This window comes from Penicillium bovifimosum (genome assembly GCF_028826915.1).
Source record: "Penicillium bovifimosum strain IBT 22155 chromosome Unknown utg000003l_segment0_segment0, whole genome shotgun sequence".
In the NCBI taxonomy this organism is placed as follows: domain Eukaryota; kingdom Fungi; phylum Ascomycota; class Eurotiomycetes; order Eurotiales; family Aspergillaceae; genus Penicillium; species Penicillium bovifimosum.
In genome coordinates, this window is record NW_026622712.1 from 486,153 (window position 1) to 504,700 (window position 18,548).

The 18,548-nt window shown below is 51.1% G+C and overlaps 8 protein-coding genes across 8 annotated transcripts; 6 read left to right on the plus strand and 2 right to left on the minus strand.

Annotated features, from left to right (window-relative positions):
* Positions 1–1,602: 1,602 nt before the first annotated feature.
* N7515_003235 (uncharacterized protein) lies at positions 1,603–2,803 on the plus strand (the record flags this gene model as incomplete). Its single annotated transcript, XM_056663979.1, has 4 exons — positions 1,603–1,724; positions 1,785–1,926; positions 2,190–2,253; positions 2,505–2,803. The coding sequence occupies 4 exons, from the start codon at positions 1,603–1,605 to the stop codon at positions 2,801–2,803; spliced, it is 627 nt and encodes a 208-aa protein (XP_056523036.1).
* Positions 2,804–4,266: 1,463 nt separating this feature from the next.
* On the plus strand, positions 4,267–5,753 carry N7515_003236 (M20 family metallo-hydrolase; the record flags this gene model as incomplete). Its single annotated transcript, XM_056663980.1, has 3 exons — positions 4,267–4,382; positions 4,447–4,761; positions 4,814–5,753. The coding sequence occupies 3 exons, from the start codon at positions 4,267–4,269 to the stop codon at positions 5,751–5,753; spliced, it is 1,371 nt and encodes a 456-aa protein (XP_056523037.1).
* A 378-nt stretch (positions 5,754–6,131) lies between these two features.
* On the minus strand, positions 6,132–7,124 carry N7515_003237 (40S ribosomal protein eS10; the record flags this gene model as incomplete). The annotated part of the gene is made up of 5 exons (XM_056663981.1): positions 6,132–6,391; positions 6,448–6,608; positions 6,700–6,749; positions 6,806–6,949; positions 7,111–7,124. The coding sequence occupies 5 exons, from the start codon at positions 7,122–7,124 to the stop codon at positions 6,293–6,295; spliced, it is 468 nt and encodes a 155-aa protein (XP_056523038.1). The 3' UTR covers positions 6,132–6,292.
* A 54-nt stretch (positions 7,125–7,178) lies between these two features.
* Positions 7,179–8,084, plus strand: N7515_003238 (telomere maintenance SDE2 family protein; the record flags this gene model as incomplete). Its single annotated transcript, XM_056663982.1, has 1 exon — positions 7,179–8,084. The coding sequence occupies one exon, from the start codon at positions 7,179–7,181 to the stop codon at positions 8,082–8,084; it is 906 nt and encodes a 301-aa protein (XP_056523039.1).
* Positions 8,085–9,000: 916 nt separating this feature from the next.
* On the plus strand, positions 9,001–11,058 carry N7515_003239 (uncharacterized protein; the record flags this gene model as incomplete). The annotated part of the gene is made up of 2 exons (XM_056663983.1): positions 9,001–9,547; positions 9,602–11,058. 2 exons carry the CDS (start codon positions 9,001–9,003, stop codon positions 11,056–11,058), a joined length of 2,004 nt encoding a protein of 667 aa, XP_056523040.1.
* A 296-nt stretch (positions 11,059–11,354) lies between these two features.
* Positions 11,355–12,967, plus strand: N7515_003240 (Pyridoxal phosphate-dependent transferase major region subdomain 2; the record flags this gene model as incomplete). Its single annotated transcript, XM_056663984.1, has 7 exons — positions 11,355–11,480; positions 11,546–11,587; positions 11,671–12,073; positions 12,131–12,336; positions 12,397–12,476; positions 12,535–12,702; positions 12,754–12,967. The coding sequence occupies 7 exons, from the start codon at positions 11,355–11,357 to the stop codon at positions 12,965–12,967; spliced, it is 1,239 nt and encodes a 412-aa protein (XP_056523041.1).
* Positions 12,968–13,306: 339 nt separating this feature from the next.
* Positions 13,307–16,863, minus strand: N7515_003241 (leucine--tRNA ligase CDC60; the record flags this gene model as incomplete). Its single annotated transcript, XM_056663985.1, has 5 exons — positions 13,307–13,909; positions 13,966–14,164; positions 14,225–16,117; positions 16,180–16,724; positions 16,789–16,863. The coding sequence occupies 5 exons, from the start codon at positions 16,861–16,863 to the stop codon at positions 13,307–13,309; spliced, it is 3,315 nt and encodes a 1,104-aa protein (XP_056523042.1).
* A 530-nt stretch (positions 16,864–17,393) lies between these two features.
* N7515_003242 (mitochondrial 54S ribosomal protein mL61) lies at positions 17,394–18,222 on the plus strand (the record flags this gene model as incomplete). Its single annotated transcript, XM_056663986.1, has 2 exons — positions 17,394–17,432; positions 17,644–18,222. The coding sequence occupies 2 exons, from the start codon at positions 17,394–17,396 to the stop codon at positions 18,220–18,222; spliced, it is 618 nt and encodes a 205-aa protein (XP_056523043.1).
* Positions 18,223–18,548: the final 326 nt, after the last annotated feature.

Genomic DNA, 18,548 nt, shown 5'->3' on the forward strand with positions numbered 1-18,548 from the left:
CTTTGTGCAGATGTGGCTTTGTGTTCGGAGTATAGAGGCGATGTATGTATAAAGCGATCGACGTTTCTTTGAGGATTGGAGGAGTCGGAGGTTGGCGGGTTTGGAGTGGGGTGAGGATGTAATTGAATCACTGACACTTGGATGCAGTATATACGGGGAGAGTGCAGTGTTATATTCGAATGGATATAAAGTAGACGATGATTTGCCCCTCGGGAGGAAAAAAATTGACTGTCGACCACGGAATGAGGTTGAGGCGAAATGGCCACGTGATCGGCACTTTTGCCGCATTCGGGGTATTAGACAGGGGCGGTATTCGACTTTTGATATGTACTTTGATTAGTAGACGATCGAATTCTCTTTCACTATCTTCGCAGAGGTCTTTTTGAGTCGAATAGACTGCATTTGAACCATTCTATTCGTCCGTCATCGTTTGCATCCCTGCCAGACCCTTGTTCTTGAGTGCATGTCGATCTCATGTGGATACCCGTGCCCTAAGTCAATCTGCATCAGGGGAGGTTGATGAGACGATTAGCATACAATCTACGGTCTAGTCAGTAGCGATGTAAATAATAAGAATCAATTATCAAGACATAGTAGCATCGAGGTCATCATGTCATGTTCTATTTTGATCAAAACGTAGGTACTCCCGCTCTAGTATATTTAAACAGGAACCCGAAGAATAGCCGATTCGTCAGTCTTATATGCGTGGATCTACAACGTGAGTGTGAAGGTTTCTCAATAGGTTAGATCAAGCAAGTCGTTGCAGCTGGACAATGCATCGTGGGGGTAACTATGTCACTCCTTGGTGCTTCCGGGAGTGCAGAGGTGGAAGGCACGTGGGTAAACTGGCTGTCGAACCTAGGGCTTGATCTTCTCACGTGGCCCGCAACAGATAATAGTCAGTACACATGGTTGCGACTTGAATTCGGGATTTGGAGTGCAAGACATCCATTGTTGTATATATTGATGGCTTGGCTTTCGAGACCCATCTACAGATTGGGGGGATGTAGACGAGGGTGTGGGTGACAAGAAGAGCGGCGTGTCGTCTTCAAACATACAGTTTTGGGCCTATTAGGTACTATGTCTATACTGCTAATACCTCGATGGGATATATGAGGTTGAAGTAAAGAGAACATGTAAGTTGATGGCAGCAATATGTGCATTAATACCATAGAGCCTAGAAACCTCCAAGGTGTGGTTCTAATGTTCATCCAGAGCAGCAGGTCACAAGTTCAAGATGAGAGGGCAGAGGGTAGAGGGTAGAGGGCAGCAAATGTCAGTAGACGAGGGCATGAGATGCAGTTTACCCTCAGCCCTGGAGTGCTTCTCGCACTCTCGCTTCTATTTCTACATACTTCGCTTCTCCCACTTTTCTCTTCCACTTCTCTCTTGCACTTCTTTTCTCTTCCACTGCTCTTCTATCCATTGCTTTTCTACAACTTCTCACATCCCAATTTCTCACTTCTCACATCCTAACTTCCCACATCCTAACTTCCCACATCCTAACTTCCCACATCCCACCTTCCACATCCCACCTTCTCACTTCCCGCCTTCTCACTTCCCACCTTCTGTTGCTGTACTAGATCTAGCGTGATCGTCAGCATGTCTGTTCACAGCGCGGACGATAAGGCCCAGGCCAATCCGTGGTCGGCTATGATTCCCTACAGGCCTATGACCCAGGCAGTCGATGGGTACCACCAGGTCGCCATCCCATGGGCGAAATCGTAAGTGGTTCTCTCCATAATTTTGCCATCTCAATGAGAAATCTGGCTAACTTCTGATAGGTCTGGTTTCGTCCCATCTCATGAAGTCTGTGAACCTTCCACGCACCAGCAGGCCATGGCGAAGCTAGTGACCGACATGAAGGACAAGATGACTCTGTCCGAGGGCATGAGCGTGGCACCTGAGCCTAAGGGCACTTTGAAGGTGAGTCCATCCCCTGTCTATTGCAAATCTTCTGAGAATGCCGACTCATGTGTGGTGTATTTTAGCTTCTTCAGCCCCCGGGCCATCTAAGCATGAGCCCGGGTCGCTTCATAAGCCTGAACCCTCGTCAACTCGCAATGCGAGTGCCATGGGAGCGACCCCAAAACCCGTTGACCGACAGCCCCTTTAGCCCCCGCAATTGGATTGACCCATCCAAGAGTAGGTGCCACAGCGACTCCATTGGTATACATTGACTCTGACAGTTCATAGAAGCTTTGCTCGATGCACACAAGAGGCAACTTGCTGCTATGCTTGCGGCCAGAAAAGGTATGTGCCGCTACTATAAGTAACGCCAGGCAGCTGCTTACAGTTGACTCCAGCCAAGCGTTCGAAAGGGACTCCAGCCAAGGGCTTGAAAGCGTCTCGAGCTAGCCACCCACAACCGCTGCCAGGCAACATCTTGGGAATTTCATGGGACGACCCCGGGTTTTCTGACGAGAATGTCAAAAGATTTCTGAGAACGCGTATGTATCACCGTCAAGTCGATGATGGAAACCTGCTAACCTGTGAGTGTGTAGGTGATCGCAGATGCCGGGTCAAGAAGGCCACGAACGGCAACAACAGGGTCGCCAAAGCGAGCGATTTCGAATACACCGAGTTTGAACTCATAATGCCGGACACTGCTCCGTACAAGTTGGTTTTTGGACAAAAGCCACGTCATGGAGATCGTCGTCTTCCTCGCGACTGCCCTCGCCGTGTCCAGGATGATGAAAATAAAGTCCGACTTCCGGCAATTGAGAACACTTCGGATGAGATGGTGATCGAGGGAAACAACAGCATGAATGAGGGAATTGGTTTGACCTTCCCCACCAATTAATCCCAAGAAGGAAGGAAGGAAAGGGCAGAGGCACTCTTTCCTCCTAGAGACACTCACCCATGGTGAGGATACAGTCTCCGTCGCTGTTGCTATCAATGGCACATGCCTCAGAGAAATTCAACTTCTCTTTCCTATTTCGATCTAATTCAACTTAGATCGGAATGACCCTTGTCGGCAAAACTTCGGATATGCTGGATTTGGGTTATGTTCTGGTTCATTTCACGCGGTTCCTCTTTCCCTACGTGCTGGATACCTTCTCATATCTCCACTCAACTTTCCCTTTTGCTTTTGCTTTTTGTCTTTTGACTTTTGACTTTTGTTCTTTTCCTTTTTGCTATTCGCTTGCTTTTCCCTTTTTTCCCTAATACTCCGGGTTGCCTGCATCTGGCTCTTGCTTGCCGCTGCTTTTGTTCGAGACAGCTATTTTTCTTCAGTAGTCAATTAATATCATTATCGCGTGAAGCATAGAGATCCAGTAAACAAACCATCGTGCCTAGATGTAAAGCTCGGGCTTCGACCCAACCGCAGGAATCTTTGCTCTCAAGGAGAAGGTAGGTCCCAATAGTCAGGTTTGACTGATATACCGCCGCGTCCAAGGTTCCCAATTGCCATCCAGTTAAGGCCGCACAGTCTCAAGTAAGATTTGTAGTTGTCAATCTCATAGACTCACTCTGTCACTCATTCTTCTGCATTGGCATTTGGCAGTCTCATGTATGAGTACCACGTGACAAGTATGTCCTAACCTAGTCATGACCATAGTTAGAGGATAAAAGAGTCCTTTAACATAAATTATGCACGTTTGATGTGATTCCTCAATTGCATGAAGCGCTGTGATGGATAGATTCCGTGTTCGTCGATCAGTAAGTCAGAACATGGATTCCATGGATCATCGGACCTAGGCGGAGTGTATCTTGCGCATGAACCAGAACAGACAGTTGTTCTATTGCAATCAAGATAAGAGGTATTGGCAGGTCTCGCAGGTGTTGAATAGTTAAGAGAAGCCGTAATACCACATACGCATATCCAAATTTGAAATCGTCGACGTGCGTCCAGTACCTGAGTATACTAGCCGTCGTTACCTATACTCGCAAGTCTAGCTTAGTCTTTCACATGCAGAGACTGGGCGGAAAGTCGACATCCCATTCAGAAGATGCCAGCTAATGGAGTACTTCTCGCCTACCCCAACTGCTAAGGTGACGACTCCAAATTGCAAGTCAATCAAGCAATTTCTATTGGAGAGACAATGCGGGGGTGGAAGTTATCCCGACACTATCGCGGACTTTTGTCCGCCTCTCCACTTCTTATCAATGACTGTGCTCCAGCATTTATAAACCAATTCCTAGGTACTCCCCATTATGGCCTCTCTGCTTTTTCGAAGAGTCTATCCTAGGACGTGTGCTCGGTCCGCCAAGCCTGCCTTTATTACCCCCACTCGAACGTTCTGTTCATCACAAAGACTCACTATGTTGACAACCGAGCTCTCCGAGGTCGAGGTCTCGGCACTTAGAGCCAACAAGGACCGCCTGGCTCAAGATCTTCACCACTCATGCCAATGGGGATCAGGGATTAGATGGGGAGAGTAAGCTACATCTATTTCTTTAGTTCCAAGAAGAGACCGTTAATAATGCTTCCGCGGGTTATAGTGGTCCTACAGATACGGGAATGCAGCGCCTCGCGCTCTCAGAAGACGATAAGAGTGTCCGTGACTGGTTCATCCAGACCATGGAGGATCTGAAGTGTAACGTCACCGTGGACGAAATGGGTAACATCTTTGCCGTTCGTCCTGGCCGGAGAGCGGATGCACCTGCCACATTTATTGGGAGCCATCTCGATACACAACCGACCGGTGGACGGTATGACGGTATCCTGGGTGTCTTGTCAGGCATTGAAGCCATAAAGACAATGAACGACCTGGGTCTAGAGACGGAGGGTGGCGTTGGCGTAGTCAATTGGACCAAGTAAGATCCCACTTCTCCACCTACAGAAGATTTGTCACTGACCCCCGTTCAGTGAGGAAGGGGCTCGATTCCCAGTCAGCATGATCTCAAGTGGTGTATGGGCCGACTGTATACCATTGGCGCATGCGCACAACCTCAAAGAGGTACCTACTGTAGCATCACTACCAACAGCAGCATCAGAGCCGGAGACCATGAAGAGCGCCCTGCAGAAGATCGGATACATGGGCGACGTTCCATGCTCGTACAAGTCGACGCCGATGGCCGCCCATTTCGAACTCCACATCGAGCAAGGCCCATACCTGGTAACGGCGGGCCAGCGAGTGGGCGTTGTAACAGTTGTGCAGGCCTTCAGGTGGTTCCGACTCAACATCATCGGCCGGGATACACATACGGGAACCACAGCCTTTGAACACCGCGCAGACGCTCTGTATGCATTCGCTCGGATGATGGTTCGCGCACGAGAAGTGGCAGCTGCAAAGAAATGTCTTGCCAGTGTTGGTATTGTGGAGGCGAAGCCTGGAAGTGTGAACACCGTTCCTGGAACGGTGAGCTTCAGCTTGGACATTCGTGGCCCTGAGACAGAGCTAGTTGCTGAAGTTGAGAAAGAGCTGCGGACTGAGTTTGATGCGATTGCTGCTGCTGAGGGGGCTGGAATTGGCAAGCCGTGTCGCGTAGAGTGGAATCTCGAATTCGACTCGCCCGCTGTCAAGTTCCATGAAGACTGCATTGACTGCGTGCAGCAGTCGGCAGAGGCGGTTGTTGCAGATGAGCCTGTTGCGGACACCAAGTCGCTTGTGCGGACTATTATGAGTGGTGCGGGCCATGACAGTGTCTTCACATCCAAGCGTGTGCCGACCAGTATGATCTTCATTCCGTGCAAGGATGGTCTCAGCCATCATCCTGAGGAATTCTCCACTGCTGAGGACTGCGCCACGGGGGCATCGGTCATTTTGCAGGCTGTGGTGCGCTACGACAGGAAGAGGTTCATGTAAGAGCGGGTGCTCTCCGGGCTAGGTTGGGTGCTATGAAGGACTTTGTATATAATCAGAAGAATCACATGTGCCTGCACAATTAACTAGGTTGAGATAGTCGGAAGATCCATGACGACCAATGATCCATACAACACGAAACTACGATTACAGTTACTGGATCGAGCTCAATGATGAAATCATTGGAAACATGACTTTCTTATTTTTTTGTTTGTTTCCTGTATCCCCAAGTCCATATAAAACTGGAACAGGATCCAGATACACCGAGGATTCAGCTCGTTTCGAGTTACCTCTAGTCCGACAGCCAAGCTCGTATGCATCATCAACCCCGAAGATTCACAAAGAAGTGGTTGACAAGACACCAAGAACACTCAGCATTTACTGCTGGGGAGCACCACGGCCACGGCCGAAGCCACCACGGAAAGAGGGAGCGAACTCGCCGGGGGCACCGCCCTCCTTGCCACCCTCCTCGCGACGGCGGTAACCGCCCTCACGGGGAGCGCGGGGACCACGGCGCTCACCGCGCTGCTCCTCACCGCCCATCATGCCGCGGGGGGAGCGTGGGAACGCTGCTGCTTGATGTGGGTGGCGGGGACAACCTCGGCGGGGAGGTGGAGCCACTCACGGAGGTAGTCAAGACCCTATTGTGTGATTAGTATTTGACGGGATTAATGAGTTGTGCGAGGGTGAAGCATACCTCGGGGGTGAGGGTGTAGTAGTAGTACTGCCACGAGAACTGGGTCTTGACAAAGCCGCGGGAGTCCAGGGACTGCAGGGCCTTGATGACATACAGGTTCTTGGTGTCAATCTCAGCGTGCTTGGGAAGGTTGAAGTCCTTCTTGGCCACGAGCACTCCCTCTAGTGTATAGGTTAGTCAATCTGCATGAAGTTGACGCGAGCGCAGAGTCGCAAGGTCGCTGGGACGTCGACGAGGGTTCTCGCTACATACCACGGAAGAGGTACTCGTGGATCTTCTTGCGGTCGTCTTTGGGGATAAGCCTGGGCCATTGTTAGCAAATCTGCTGTAAATAACCCCGAAAAATTAAGGTACGTACATTGTCGCGAGTTCCTGTTGCAATTCGGGGAATCGCTTTGACAACGCCCGGAATAATGGTTGATTTAAATGATGGATGAAGAGTGGAGCTTCGCTGCGAGAAAAGTGCGACAATTCAAATCGGGTGTAGGGTTGGCGCCCTAATCTGTCTGTGGTTCAGATCATATGACTAGGAACCCACTTCCCGGGAGGATTAGCTGGTAGATAATCGGATCATCAGTTATCCCTCGTACCGGTCTTATCGCAAGATCGTCCATGGGTTCAAGCCTCCAGACTTGCTTTCTCCATATTAGACAACCTCCCCACTCTACAAAGTACATCTTTTCAGGCTACTCCTCAACTACTTGTCTACGGCTCTTTCCACACACTACACGATGACATCGTCAAACGTCAACGTCCTTTTGGCGTCCTTCCCAGGATTGTCACTACCGCCGACTGTCTCGTTCTCCTTGCCATCAACCGCAACCATCGCAGACTTGACGCAAAAAGTCGCTTCTTATCTTCCATCATCGGTTCTTCTTCGGTCACTCACTCTTACAACAACCAGCAACAAAGAGATCACAGCGTCCTCTGAATGTATCCGATCTTTCCTCCCCATGTGCGATGGCGACTCTACCTCTTCCCTTCTTCCTCTTCGCCTGACCGTTCCCCTGTGCGGTGGCAAGGGTGGTTTCGGCTCCCAGCTGCGTGCCGCCGGTGGCCGCATGTCTAGCAAACGCAAACGCAACCAAGGCGACAACAATGGATCCAGTCGCAATCTTGATGGCCGCCGCCTGCGCACAGTCAACGAAGCAAAGGCACTTGCGGAATATCTGGCCGTTAAACCGGAGATGGACAAGAAGGAAAAGGAGGAACGTCAACGCCGATGGCAAGCCGTGGTTGAGATGGCGGAAAAGCGCCAAGACGAATTGAAGAATGGCAGTGGCAACCGGAAGGTGGATGGCCAATGGATGGAAGATCGTGAGGAGATGAGCGAAAAGGCCCGCGAGGCAGTCTTACAAGCTATGAAAGATGGCGACTGGACCGACAGTCTTCGCGATGCGATACTTGGGGGATCCAGCACTAGCGCCAGTGACGAGGGAAGCGGAGAGGATGCTTCATCTAGCGAGGATGAAGACGAGTCAAATGGGGAATCGTCAAAGGCTGTTGCCGGTCCCTCTGTGCCACAAAAGGCTGCGCCGAGGAAGTTCATCGGGTTCGACGACGACGACGAATTCATGAGCGAGTCTGATGAGGAAATGGACGATTCCGACAAGGGAAAGGGAAAGGCTCGTGCGTAAATCGCCATTGCTAATCCATGCCATTGCTCTTTCATGCTTTACGACGGCGTTCTTTCTCTTTCTCTTTGCCTCTTTTCCTGAGGCTCTACCGCATCTGTTTTCAGCGCATTCTGTTACGATAATTCCAGCCCCGGTGGGGGTTAATCATTCGAAAGCTTTAGATGGCTCAAATGGCTTGTCGTGAATTTCAAATCCAAATCCAAAGTCAATTCAAATTCAGGTCTAATCGGTTCAACAGCGAGACTTGTTCACGCCGTAGTATTATTATTATCTTACTACTGACTAGGCGGATAGCCGCCTCGCCCCTGTGGGCAAGCAGTCCCTCCTCAGTTCAAATCAAGCACTTAAGTACATCGTACGGGCAGCTTCGGCAAGTGTGCTGCGCCAGCAGCGTTATGTGCTCGATCTTGAGATCCGCCAGGGTTCTGTCCGTGCGCGTGCGGCGCCAGACCCGTTCGGCTTTCCGAGCCTTCTTGGTTGCCTCCTTGGTCGTCCGATCCCACCAGGGGGCCGTAGTGCCGGTGTTCGGTTTGCGTCTCGGGGTCGACGCGGCCGCTATGTTACCTAGTTCTAGCATTAACCTTGCTGACAAAGACTGCAGCTGTCCGGATGTGCCAGTCGTTTCTAGCGCTAACCATGCTTTTTCGGGCTGCTCGGTCATTGCTGGCTGGTATGAGTAGGCCTCCGTACCAGACTTCTGCCCCGTAGAGGAGGAGGGTCGGCATCACGCAGCGGGGCGGAAGTGTGGTACGGAGGCCTACTCATACCAGCCAGCAATGACCGAGCAGCCCGAAAAAGCATGGTTAGCGCTAGAAACGACTGGCACATCCGGACAGCTGCAGTCTTTGTCAGTAAGCGTCTGGACAAACAAGTTTAAATAACGTGGAGCATTTTTGTACGGCGGCCCAAACGTGCCATGTACGAAGCCATGGGCGCTATCGATAAGAAGCCTCGAAGTCTCCAATCTCCGAACGAAAAAAGCTCCGGATTTCCAGAACCTCGTGTGCCCGTCATGTCGCTCTGTTCGAGGGCCGCAGTTCTCAGAAACCCGAGATTGAATTTGCTACGCCTGTTACCAAAAAGTACACCATGCTCCCCGGCATCAAGACTCTGCACGCAATCGCGCATCGCGCCGCAACTCAAAGTGTTCGCAGATCTCCGCAGACAACACCGTTGCTTTTCAACAACTCGCTTTCGGCAAGAGCAATCTACAGTTGAGCCTCTAGCGGACTATCTACCTGTGTGTTGTCCAGGATGTGGCGCATTCTCACAAACAGTTGAGGCAAACGAGCCGGGATATTATGGTACCTCGCGAAAGTCAATCCGGAAGCTACTTGCCGTGAAGAGGGACGCAGTTGAATCCCAGAATGAAGCTGCAAACAGGGCATCTCGTGAGATAGATGGCATTCTTGCAGAGCAGAATGGTCCTAGGGGAGAGGCAGCGCCGCCTAGGCCAATTGAAGGTGGGACACAATACATCCTCGCTTGAATGTGCCATTTGCTGACAGTCTACAAAGATGGGGCGTTCCCTGATGACGCTGTTGATCCTGAGAACAACTTTCTCGGTTCTCCTGAGCAACTCACCCAGGTCTGCGATCGTTGCCATGATTTGATACACCACAACAAAGCGGTCTCTTCGCCCAAGCCCACCATTCTAGCTATACGAAACTACCTCGAAGAATCGCCCTACAAAAACAACCGTGTTTACCACATTATCGATGCCGCCGATTTCCCAATGTCCCTCGTCCCGCGAATCCATTGGGCTCTAATGCTGCAGGAGCAACGTTCCCGGAACCGTCGATCCACGAAGGAGAAATACCAGCGTGGAAGGAAACTCCCCCCACTCTCGTTTATCATCACACGCTCCGACCTATTGGCGGCTACCAAAGAACAGGTAGACTCGAAGATGGAATACATTCGCACAGAGCTCCGCGCAGCGCTAGGAAGATCAGGGAAGGAAGCCCGCTTGGGCAACGTACACATGATTAGTGCGCACCGCGGGTGGTGGACGAAGGAAGTCAAGGAAGAAATCCGGGATCATGGCGGCGGCATCTGGGTCGTTGGCAAGGCGAACGTCGGGAAGAGCAGTTTCATCGAAGCTTGCTTCCCCAAGGATTCCAAGAACTTGGCGAAGGTCGAAGAGTGGATGGAACGCCGTCGTGACGAAAGTGAAATTCCACAGCAGCATGAGGCGGCTCTTCGGAATCCCGATAGTCTTCTACCCCCCGCCCCTCGTGAAGATCTCTATCCAGTGCTCCCAGTCGTGTCTTCGCTTCCCGGCACGACTGTCTCACCTATCCGCATCCCCTTCGGTCGCGGCCGGGGCGAGGTCATTGATTTGCCTGGTCTAGAACGTGGTCTACTGGAGGATTTTGTGAAGGATGAGCACAAGCGCGATTTGATCATGACGAAGCGGGTCAAGCCTGAACGTTGCACGATCAAACCCGGCCAGTCTCTGCTGGTCGGTGGCGGTCTTGTTCGGATCACCCCGGTGAATCCCGAAGATACGGTCATGTCGGCCAGCTTCCTGTCCCTTGAGACCCATATCACCAATACGCAGAAAGCACATGAGATGCAGACCGAGGAACGACCATACCGGGGGACTGTCATTATGAAGGAAGGAACCGGAAGTACAATTGCCTCTGCCGGCAAGTTCGATTTGAAGTGGGATACCACCATGTCAAATCTGCCTACCTCACTTGCCAAAGCTGTGAGGGACAAGGGAATTCCTGTGCCCTCATTGCCATACAAGGTGATGTCGGCAGATATCCTCATCGAGGGCTGCGGCTGGATCGAGCTCAGTATACAGATTCGCAGCAAGCGAAGCACTGAAGACGAATTCTCGTATCCGCAGGTCGAGGTCTTCACTCCACATGGAAAGCACGTTGCGTCCCGACGTCCTATTGAATGTTGGAACTTCATTGCAGAGAAGAAGAAGATCGACAAGCGCAACCGGCCACGATTGAGACATTGAAGTAATTTTGGATTTCAAGACATGTACATTAAGCAGCATAGCGACTCGGCGTTTTCTCCTCTCTTATGCATTCGCATATGTACAATATTATCGTTAAAAGTTCACAACTTCTGTTTTATAGCTCTGGCTTCAAGTTTATTACCCGTCCCCACGGTCCCCGCAGGTGGGGGGCTTTCACCTTAGTACTACTGACTTTATCCACAACACTTCTACGTCAACTCTGTCTAGGTTCTACGATCATTATACACCGCTCTTCAGATCTTCGCCATTGACATTCAACGACTATCGAGCCCAAAATGCTGTCTCAAAGAGGGTTAAAGAATGTCGAAGAGCTGTCTATCCCCTGGCGCTTCAGCCTCACTCAAGACTACGACCCCGAGAAGAACCCAACAGGGCTCATCTCGCTTGGTATGGCGGAGAATGTATACATCTCCCGCAGACAGACCTCATATAATCATATTCCAGCCAAAAGCTAACCAAGAAACAGAAACCAATGAGGACAGAGATCGCCAAGTATGTCAACGAGAAGGTACACATATACCGGACCTGGACTTCATAGGTGGTTCAGTGGTTAAACGTAACTGGAATCACATCCATAACAACCTCACACAGGTCACCTTCACTCAAGACTCCATCAGCTACCGCTCAAGCGCGCCAACAGCCGCAAGATTACCAGCAGCGACAGCAGCGCATCTCAATAAAATCCTCAATCCACATATCCCAATTGACCCAGAACAGGTCTTCATCGCAGACTCCCCAACCTCCCTGGGTAGCATGTTAGGATACAATCTCGCCTCGCGCGGAGACGGGATCCTCGTCAACAGACCTGTCTACGGCCGCTTCGAGCTGGACTACGGTGTAGAAGCTGGCGTGGAAATAGTATATGCTGATACCAATACAGAGGAGGCGTTCACCCCTGCATCTGTGGAGAAGTACCAGATAGCCTTAGATGCTGCCGAGGAACGTGGAATGAAGATTCGGGCTTTGCTGCTGGTTAATCCGCATAATCCTGTTGGTGAGTTTGAATTTGGGTTTGAGTTGAAGTACATCCATTGACTGTCAGGTCCACTAGGTCGTTGCTACCCTGTCGAGACACTCAGGGCTATCGCCCGGTTCTGCAATGAAAATCGTCTCCATCTGATCAGTGATGAGGTGTATGCTTCCTGTATCTTCGATTCTGGGAACCCTGATGCTGTACCGTTTACCTCGGTACTTTCACTGGACTTTACGGGGCTGATAGACCCTACTTTGGTCCATGTGCTGTATGGGTTTAGCAAGGTACTTGTCACAAACACATCAGCAAAAAAGGCATACATCCATTGACAACACCGGTTGTAGGACTTCGCCTCCGGAGGCCTCCATCTTGGATTCCTGGTAACTCGAAACCAGCAGCTTCGACAAGGCTGCAAAGCGATCTTGTAAGATTTCTCCCTCTGGCATGACACAAAGGCTCGAGGCAAAACTAATCCTACATAGGCGACTCCACGGTGCCTCACAGGCAGCGGTAACAATCGGCACCGCGATTCTAGAAGACCAAGCTTTTGTATCGAGCTTCATAGCTAAGGCGAGACAAGTTCTCGCTTCAACATATCGTCTTACGACTTCGGTGCTTGACAAGGAGGGGGTCAACTACATCAAAGGCGGGTGAGTATAAGTGATTTCCTGTCCAAAGCCCTAATTAACGTTTGTTCCCAGCAACGCCGGCTTCTTTGTCTATATCGATTTGTCGCTTTATTTACCCACCGACGAGGGCATGACCCCACGGGAACGGGAGTTTGCTCTGGCGCAGAAATTTGTTGATGCTGGTGTCTTTTTGCACCCTGGGGAAGAGCATTCGAAGGAGGTCGGGTGGTTTCGGTTGGTTTTCTCACAGGAGGATGAGACGTTGAAGGAGGGTCTACGGAGGTGAGTTCTTTTAATCTTTTGCCTTCACCTGGCTTCGAATTTGTGTGTTCCATCCAATGGCTGATGAAATGCTTGAGTCTTATAGACTATTGAGCGTCTTGAGGCCAGGTGCATGTACGAGCTGATCTAGGTTGTCCGTACTTGAGAATTATAGGAAGAACCTAACACGACCAATATACTCAAATGAGCCCGTGAATATGCAGAAACCTCGTGAACCTAAGGTATAAAGATAAAGATAAAGTAATAAATTGTATATGTCGCCGTATGCCGTTTTTTATTTTCGCATAAACTCATCAGGCGTGGCTAGATAGCGACCGAGACTATATCGTGAAGAGAAATGACTCTACTCGACGTTGACGAACTGGAACGTAGGGTTTCCAGGGACGGCATTTTCGCCGGCCAGACCCTCACGCTTCTCACCAGTGCCTACAACTTCTCCAGTCTTGCCACCCTCGTCAACAGCAATGATCTCAATCTCCTTGAAGCCAGAGGTGCGCTTCAGACCACCGACCATCTCAGACAGAACGGCGAATTCATCGAAAGGAAGCTTGCGGTCGAAGACAGTGGCGGGGCTCTCGCGAGCGTTGACTAGACGACGCTTCAGGTTCTGCACGAAGGGCATGGCCTTCTTCATTTCACCGAGCTTGCCGACCTTGGCGCTAAGCTCCTTCTCGTTGAAGGAGAGGTTCAGCGAGTCAAAGGCATCGCGCACCAAGTCAATGTACTTCTCCTGCCAGTTAGGGAACTTCTTGGCAACGAAGATGGTAAGCTTTTTGGGCTTGCGGGGGTCGAAGCCAGCAGCCTTGCCCTTGGAGAGCTTCTTGGCGAAGGCAGCCTCGGATCCCATGATGTTGCTTGCAGTACCACGGACGTAGTTCTGAGCAGCGGTCAGCTCGGGGGAAGGCTCCGGCACGGCAGGGAACTGGGCGAAGTGGATGGACTCGGTCTGTATAGTATTAGATTAAGATGCAATGCAGTATGAAACAGCGAAAGAAAACTGACCTTCTTCAGAACCTCGAGCCAGATGTACTCAGCCCAGTGAGGAGCGATGGGTGCAAGCATGAGAGCTTGCAGCTCAACGTAGCGCATAACGATATCGCGGTGCATACCGACGCCGGCAGCGGTGGAAGCCTCACGGTAGCTATCACGGGAGCTGGTGAAGTCATATAGACCAGACTTGAGAGCAAGCTTGAAGTCAGTGCTAGGAAAGAGTTAGACGTTAGCTTGAATGAAACAGAATGAAGTACGGTTCGAGACTTACTCCTGGTAGTGCTTCTGAGTCTCACGAACCAGGCTGTTAAGTTCATTTTCAAAGAGCTTGTCAGCGAAGGCATCGGCAGGACCAGTACGCAGAGTCTGGTCTTTGGCAACATCCTCAATCCACTCCTTCAAGGTGTAGAGACGCAGGATGTTGCTGTTGGCAACAGTCTCTTCAAAGTTGGCATCTTCAATGCTGTCACCGGCATCGGCAAACGCAATACGAGTAGCATCAGCGCCGAACTTGTCGACGGCATCCTTGAGGGTCAAGAAGTTGCCGGTACTCTTACTCATCTTGTCGCCGTTGAGGAGCAAGTGGCCGTTGGCACGAACACCACGGGGCCAGTACTCCTTGGGGAAGAGAGCAATGTGAATGTAGAGGAAGAAGGTCAGGTGGTTCTGAATCAGATCCTTTCCAGAGACACGGACATCCAGGGGGTACCAGTATTCGAATTCACGGCGCATCTGCTGCAGGGATTCCTTGCTGATTCCGCTCTTGGAGATGAGATCGTCGCTGATCTCACGTCTTGTGAAAATGTAGTCCCAGACCTCATCGGTCATCTGGTCTGCGGTGATCTTCAAGGGGCCAGTTGTCTTACCGTATCGGTCACCGTGTAGGAGGTGAGCGATGGTGTAGTAAGCCATGTACACAGTGCTGTCACTCAGACTCTCAACCAGGAACTGCTTGTCCCATGGCAGCTGGGATCCGAGTCCGTAGGTTCTGGCACATGCCCAGCGGTTCAGCCACGACAGGTTCTTCTCGAATCCGTTCTTGCACTCGGCAGAGTAGGTATTGAGGTTGTTGACAACGTGGTTGAGGGTCTCCTGCTGCCATTCGGCATCATTCTCGCCGTAGTTCAGGAACCACTGGCCCAGGTAGGCAACAACACAGTCATCGCCACTACGGCTGACAACCTTGCCCATGGGGTCAGCGAAGGGGAAGGCATCGCCGCTCTCGTAGAGCGCCTTGCGGACCTTGTCCTTGGCATCGCTAACGGACTCGCCCTTGAAGTCACCAACCAGCATAGTTCCCTTGTAGAAGCCCTCCATGTAGGCCAACTCCTTGGCTTTGGCAAGCTGGGTGACGTCCTTGGGAGAGTTGATCTTCAGCTGCTTGACCAGAGTAGGAGCGGTCAAGTTGCCATAAGTAGGAGTGTCGATGAGAGGGAAGATTTCAAGCTCAGCCCACTCTTTCTGAATACCATAGTACTCGGCCTTCTTGGCGAGATCCACGAGAGTGGCGTAATCATCAGGGCTGTCGGAGGGGACAGATGTAACGACACCAGTGCCCTTAGATGCAGAAACACTCTCCATGGGAAGGATACGGATACCCTCGGTGTGGAAAGACAGGGGCGCATTGACCAGGGTCCCAATGAAGGTGGAACCAGGCACCTCAAGAACCTGGGGAAGCTCGTCCTGAGTCTTGGGGAACTTATCGCCGAAGAAGTGGCCCTGGAAGGCCATGTTCCAAGCAGCACGCTTAGTCACGACGATGTACTCCTTCTCCTTCAGCTTGAAGAGACCGTAGTTGATCTTGGGGCCAACGAAGCAGCTGGTTTGACCATACATGGTCTCGGGACGCAGAGTAGCCGGGACGAAGTAGACCTTAGCATCATCCTCGATCTTTCCCTTGACAAGCTCTGCCATTTTCGGTGACCATTCCTTGACCTGGAGCTTAATAGCGGAATATTCCTGGGGGCCGATGCCCTCACCCTCGGTGCGGTCGTGGTCCATGCAAGGCTGGCCATCCTTGGGCGAGTAGACGGTGTAACGGCTGCCGTACATAATCTTGCCAAGCTCGTGCAGTCGGTTCATCTGCCAGCGCACGAAAGCATCGTAGTATGGGTTAGCGTCGGTGGTGACGAACTGTCGGCGCCAGTCAATGCGAGCGCCCATGCTGTCGAGATCACGGATAGCGAGAGGGGGAAGTGGTCGAGCCAGTAGGCAGCATCAGCAAACTTGTGGATATCCTCCAAAGGAACGCCAATGGCCAGCATGATCTGGAACTGGTACTTCATTTTCACGGTCTTGGCAGCGGCCTTGCTCTTCTTGCCGGAGAACTTCTCGGAAGCCTCGGCCTTGACCTCTTGTGTGGGAGCGGCAACACTGTCGGCGGCAGCCTCAGCCTCTTCATTGTATCCCTCGAACCCTTTGCCGAACTTCTTTACCTCGTTGGCGAGCTTATCGGCACAGGCCTTGATAGGCATACCGGTGCAGTGGAAGCCCAGAGGGAAAAGGGCACGCTTGCCCTCCATGCGGGCAAATCCAGCCATGAACTCCACCTTACTGGCAGTGAAGCTGTGTCCGGCATGGAGAGTACCGTTCATGTAAGGGTAGGCCATGGTACCGAAGAACTTGGGGTACTTCTCGCGGAGTTCAGCGGGGGACATGGCGCCCTGAGGCGCCTCTTCGAAGGACGGAGCATTGACTTCGAAAACCTTGTCCTGCTTCCATTGCGCCTGGTACTTCTTTTCAATTGCAACCAGGGTATCTCGCTTCTCGGTCTAGAAAGGCAAATTGTGAGTCAGTGAATGAGAATTGGCAATGGCGGGGGAGGGGCATATAAACATTTTCGAGCTTGAGCGTATTCTTCGAGCTGTTGCTCGGATCGAGCTCAGCTGCGGATGCAACAGCAGCGGCCATTTTTTTCTGATTGTCAGGATTGGCCTATGATTTCCTTGACTTGGCGGAGGGGAGCAAAAGAAATCGCGGGGCGGATATAAAATCTGTTTGCTTTGTTTGTTTTAGCGTAATGGTGTACGGTGTTGTACGGCTCCACTTCACTGCTCGATGTTGAAAGTGACGTTGATAGTGAATAGATACTTGTAGGTTGAGGAAGCTCGATCAAGTCGTATTTATCTATTTAATGTCTGAAATATTGATTCAATCGCCTTCTAAGTGCGACTCTAGTAATCGCTAATCGCGACCTAAGTGACGGTTATGTGCGAGTGTTTGCTTCATATAGGTTGGAGGCAGCACGTGACGATCTCGGAGCAACTTTCTTTCGCCGACAAGCACATCTGCGATAAATTTCCCAGATCAACAACCTCGCGTTTCTGGGCCTATATCACCTGTCTACGAGTAATTCACTCTGGCAATTGATCCTAATCGACTGATCTTGTATCCGAAATTCGAATCGCATACGGGCCAGCCCCTGCGACCCATCCTCCATCATGGTCAACCTGTTCAAGCGGCTTCGCAAGCTGCAAACTGTAAGTCAGGCCGCTCTCCGCTCCCCCCATACGGACTCATTCAAGTAGCTTGGAATGCATGGACTAATCGAAACTCTTATTTACAGCGGGTAAGCCAAAACTCCGACCCTTAGCATATCCGACCCCTTCAACCTTTGAGACTAAACTCGCGCTATCTCCTATGCACAATTCGAACGGCAATAAATCAACTAACCCTCTATTTACTATTCAGATACTCAACACCAAGGTTGGAACCGGTGCTGCCATCCTCCCAAGCCTCGCCTCCGCAACAAAAGAATTCCCAGCTGTCACCCGACTCCACCTCACATATGCACGCAAGATCAACCAAGGCCACGGAGGCGCACGGCATTTCTGGCGCAAGTGTCTGCCCCGACTAAAATACCACAACCCGGGCATTCCCATGACAGTGACACAAACAAGCGACCAAGAAGGACCCTCAGCATTGACAATTTACTTCGCTGAACAGGCGGGCAATGCCGCAAAAGCCCTCGCAGCCGAGCGGAAGGTCGTCGACAAGCTTGCGCCGGCCCCGGTGGAAAATGAACAGTCAGTCGTTCTCGACATCAAGAACCGCACCTACAACCAGATCTGGGACCGTGTGCAGGCGATGACAGGTGCAAAGACTGTCTCACCTACTGGCGAGGATAACCAGATTATGGCCAAGTTGGCAGAGATCAAAAAGAAATCTGGCCCTGATCGTCAGCGCGTGCAGGCTATCCGTCAGGCCAAGAAGGACCAGGAGCGCATGCTTGCTGAGGCTAGAGGCCAGGTGGACAAGCAGGTTGTGTAAGATAGTGCAGTTTTGTTCTGGTGTTGTTTTTGTCGATTGGTTGTTCTAACTGGTTTCTTCGTTTGTGAAACTGGCTGCCTGTAGCATAGCATATATCTTTCTCTACAACTATGTATTTTTTGGGAACACTTTTGGATGCGCATGTCGCCTTCTCTTCTTATCCATATCCCATGAGCGCTCAGATGGAGCAAACCACTGGCATAATAGCAATAGCAATACATTGAAAGTATCAACGCCGGAAAAAATTGCCCAATCTAAAGTGGACAGCTTGGCGAAGTATATCGTTCAGAACAAAGTCATGCCACCAGAGTCAATAGCTGAAAATT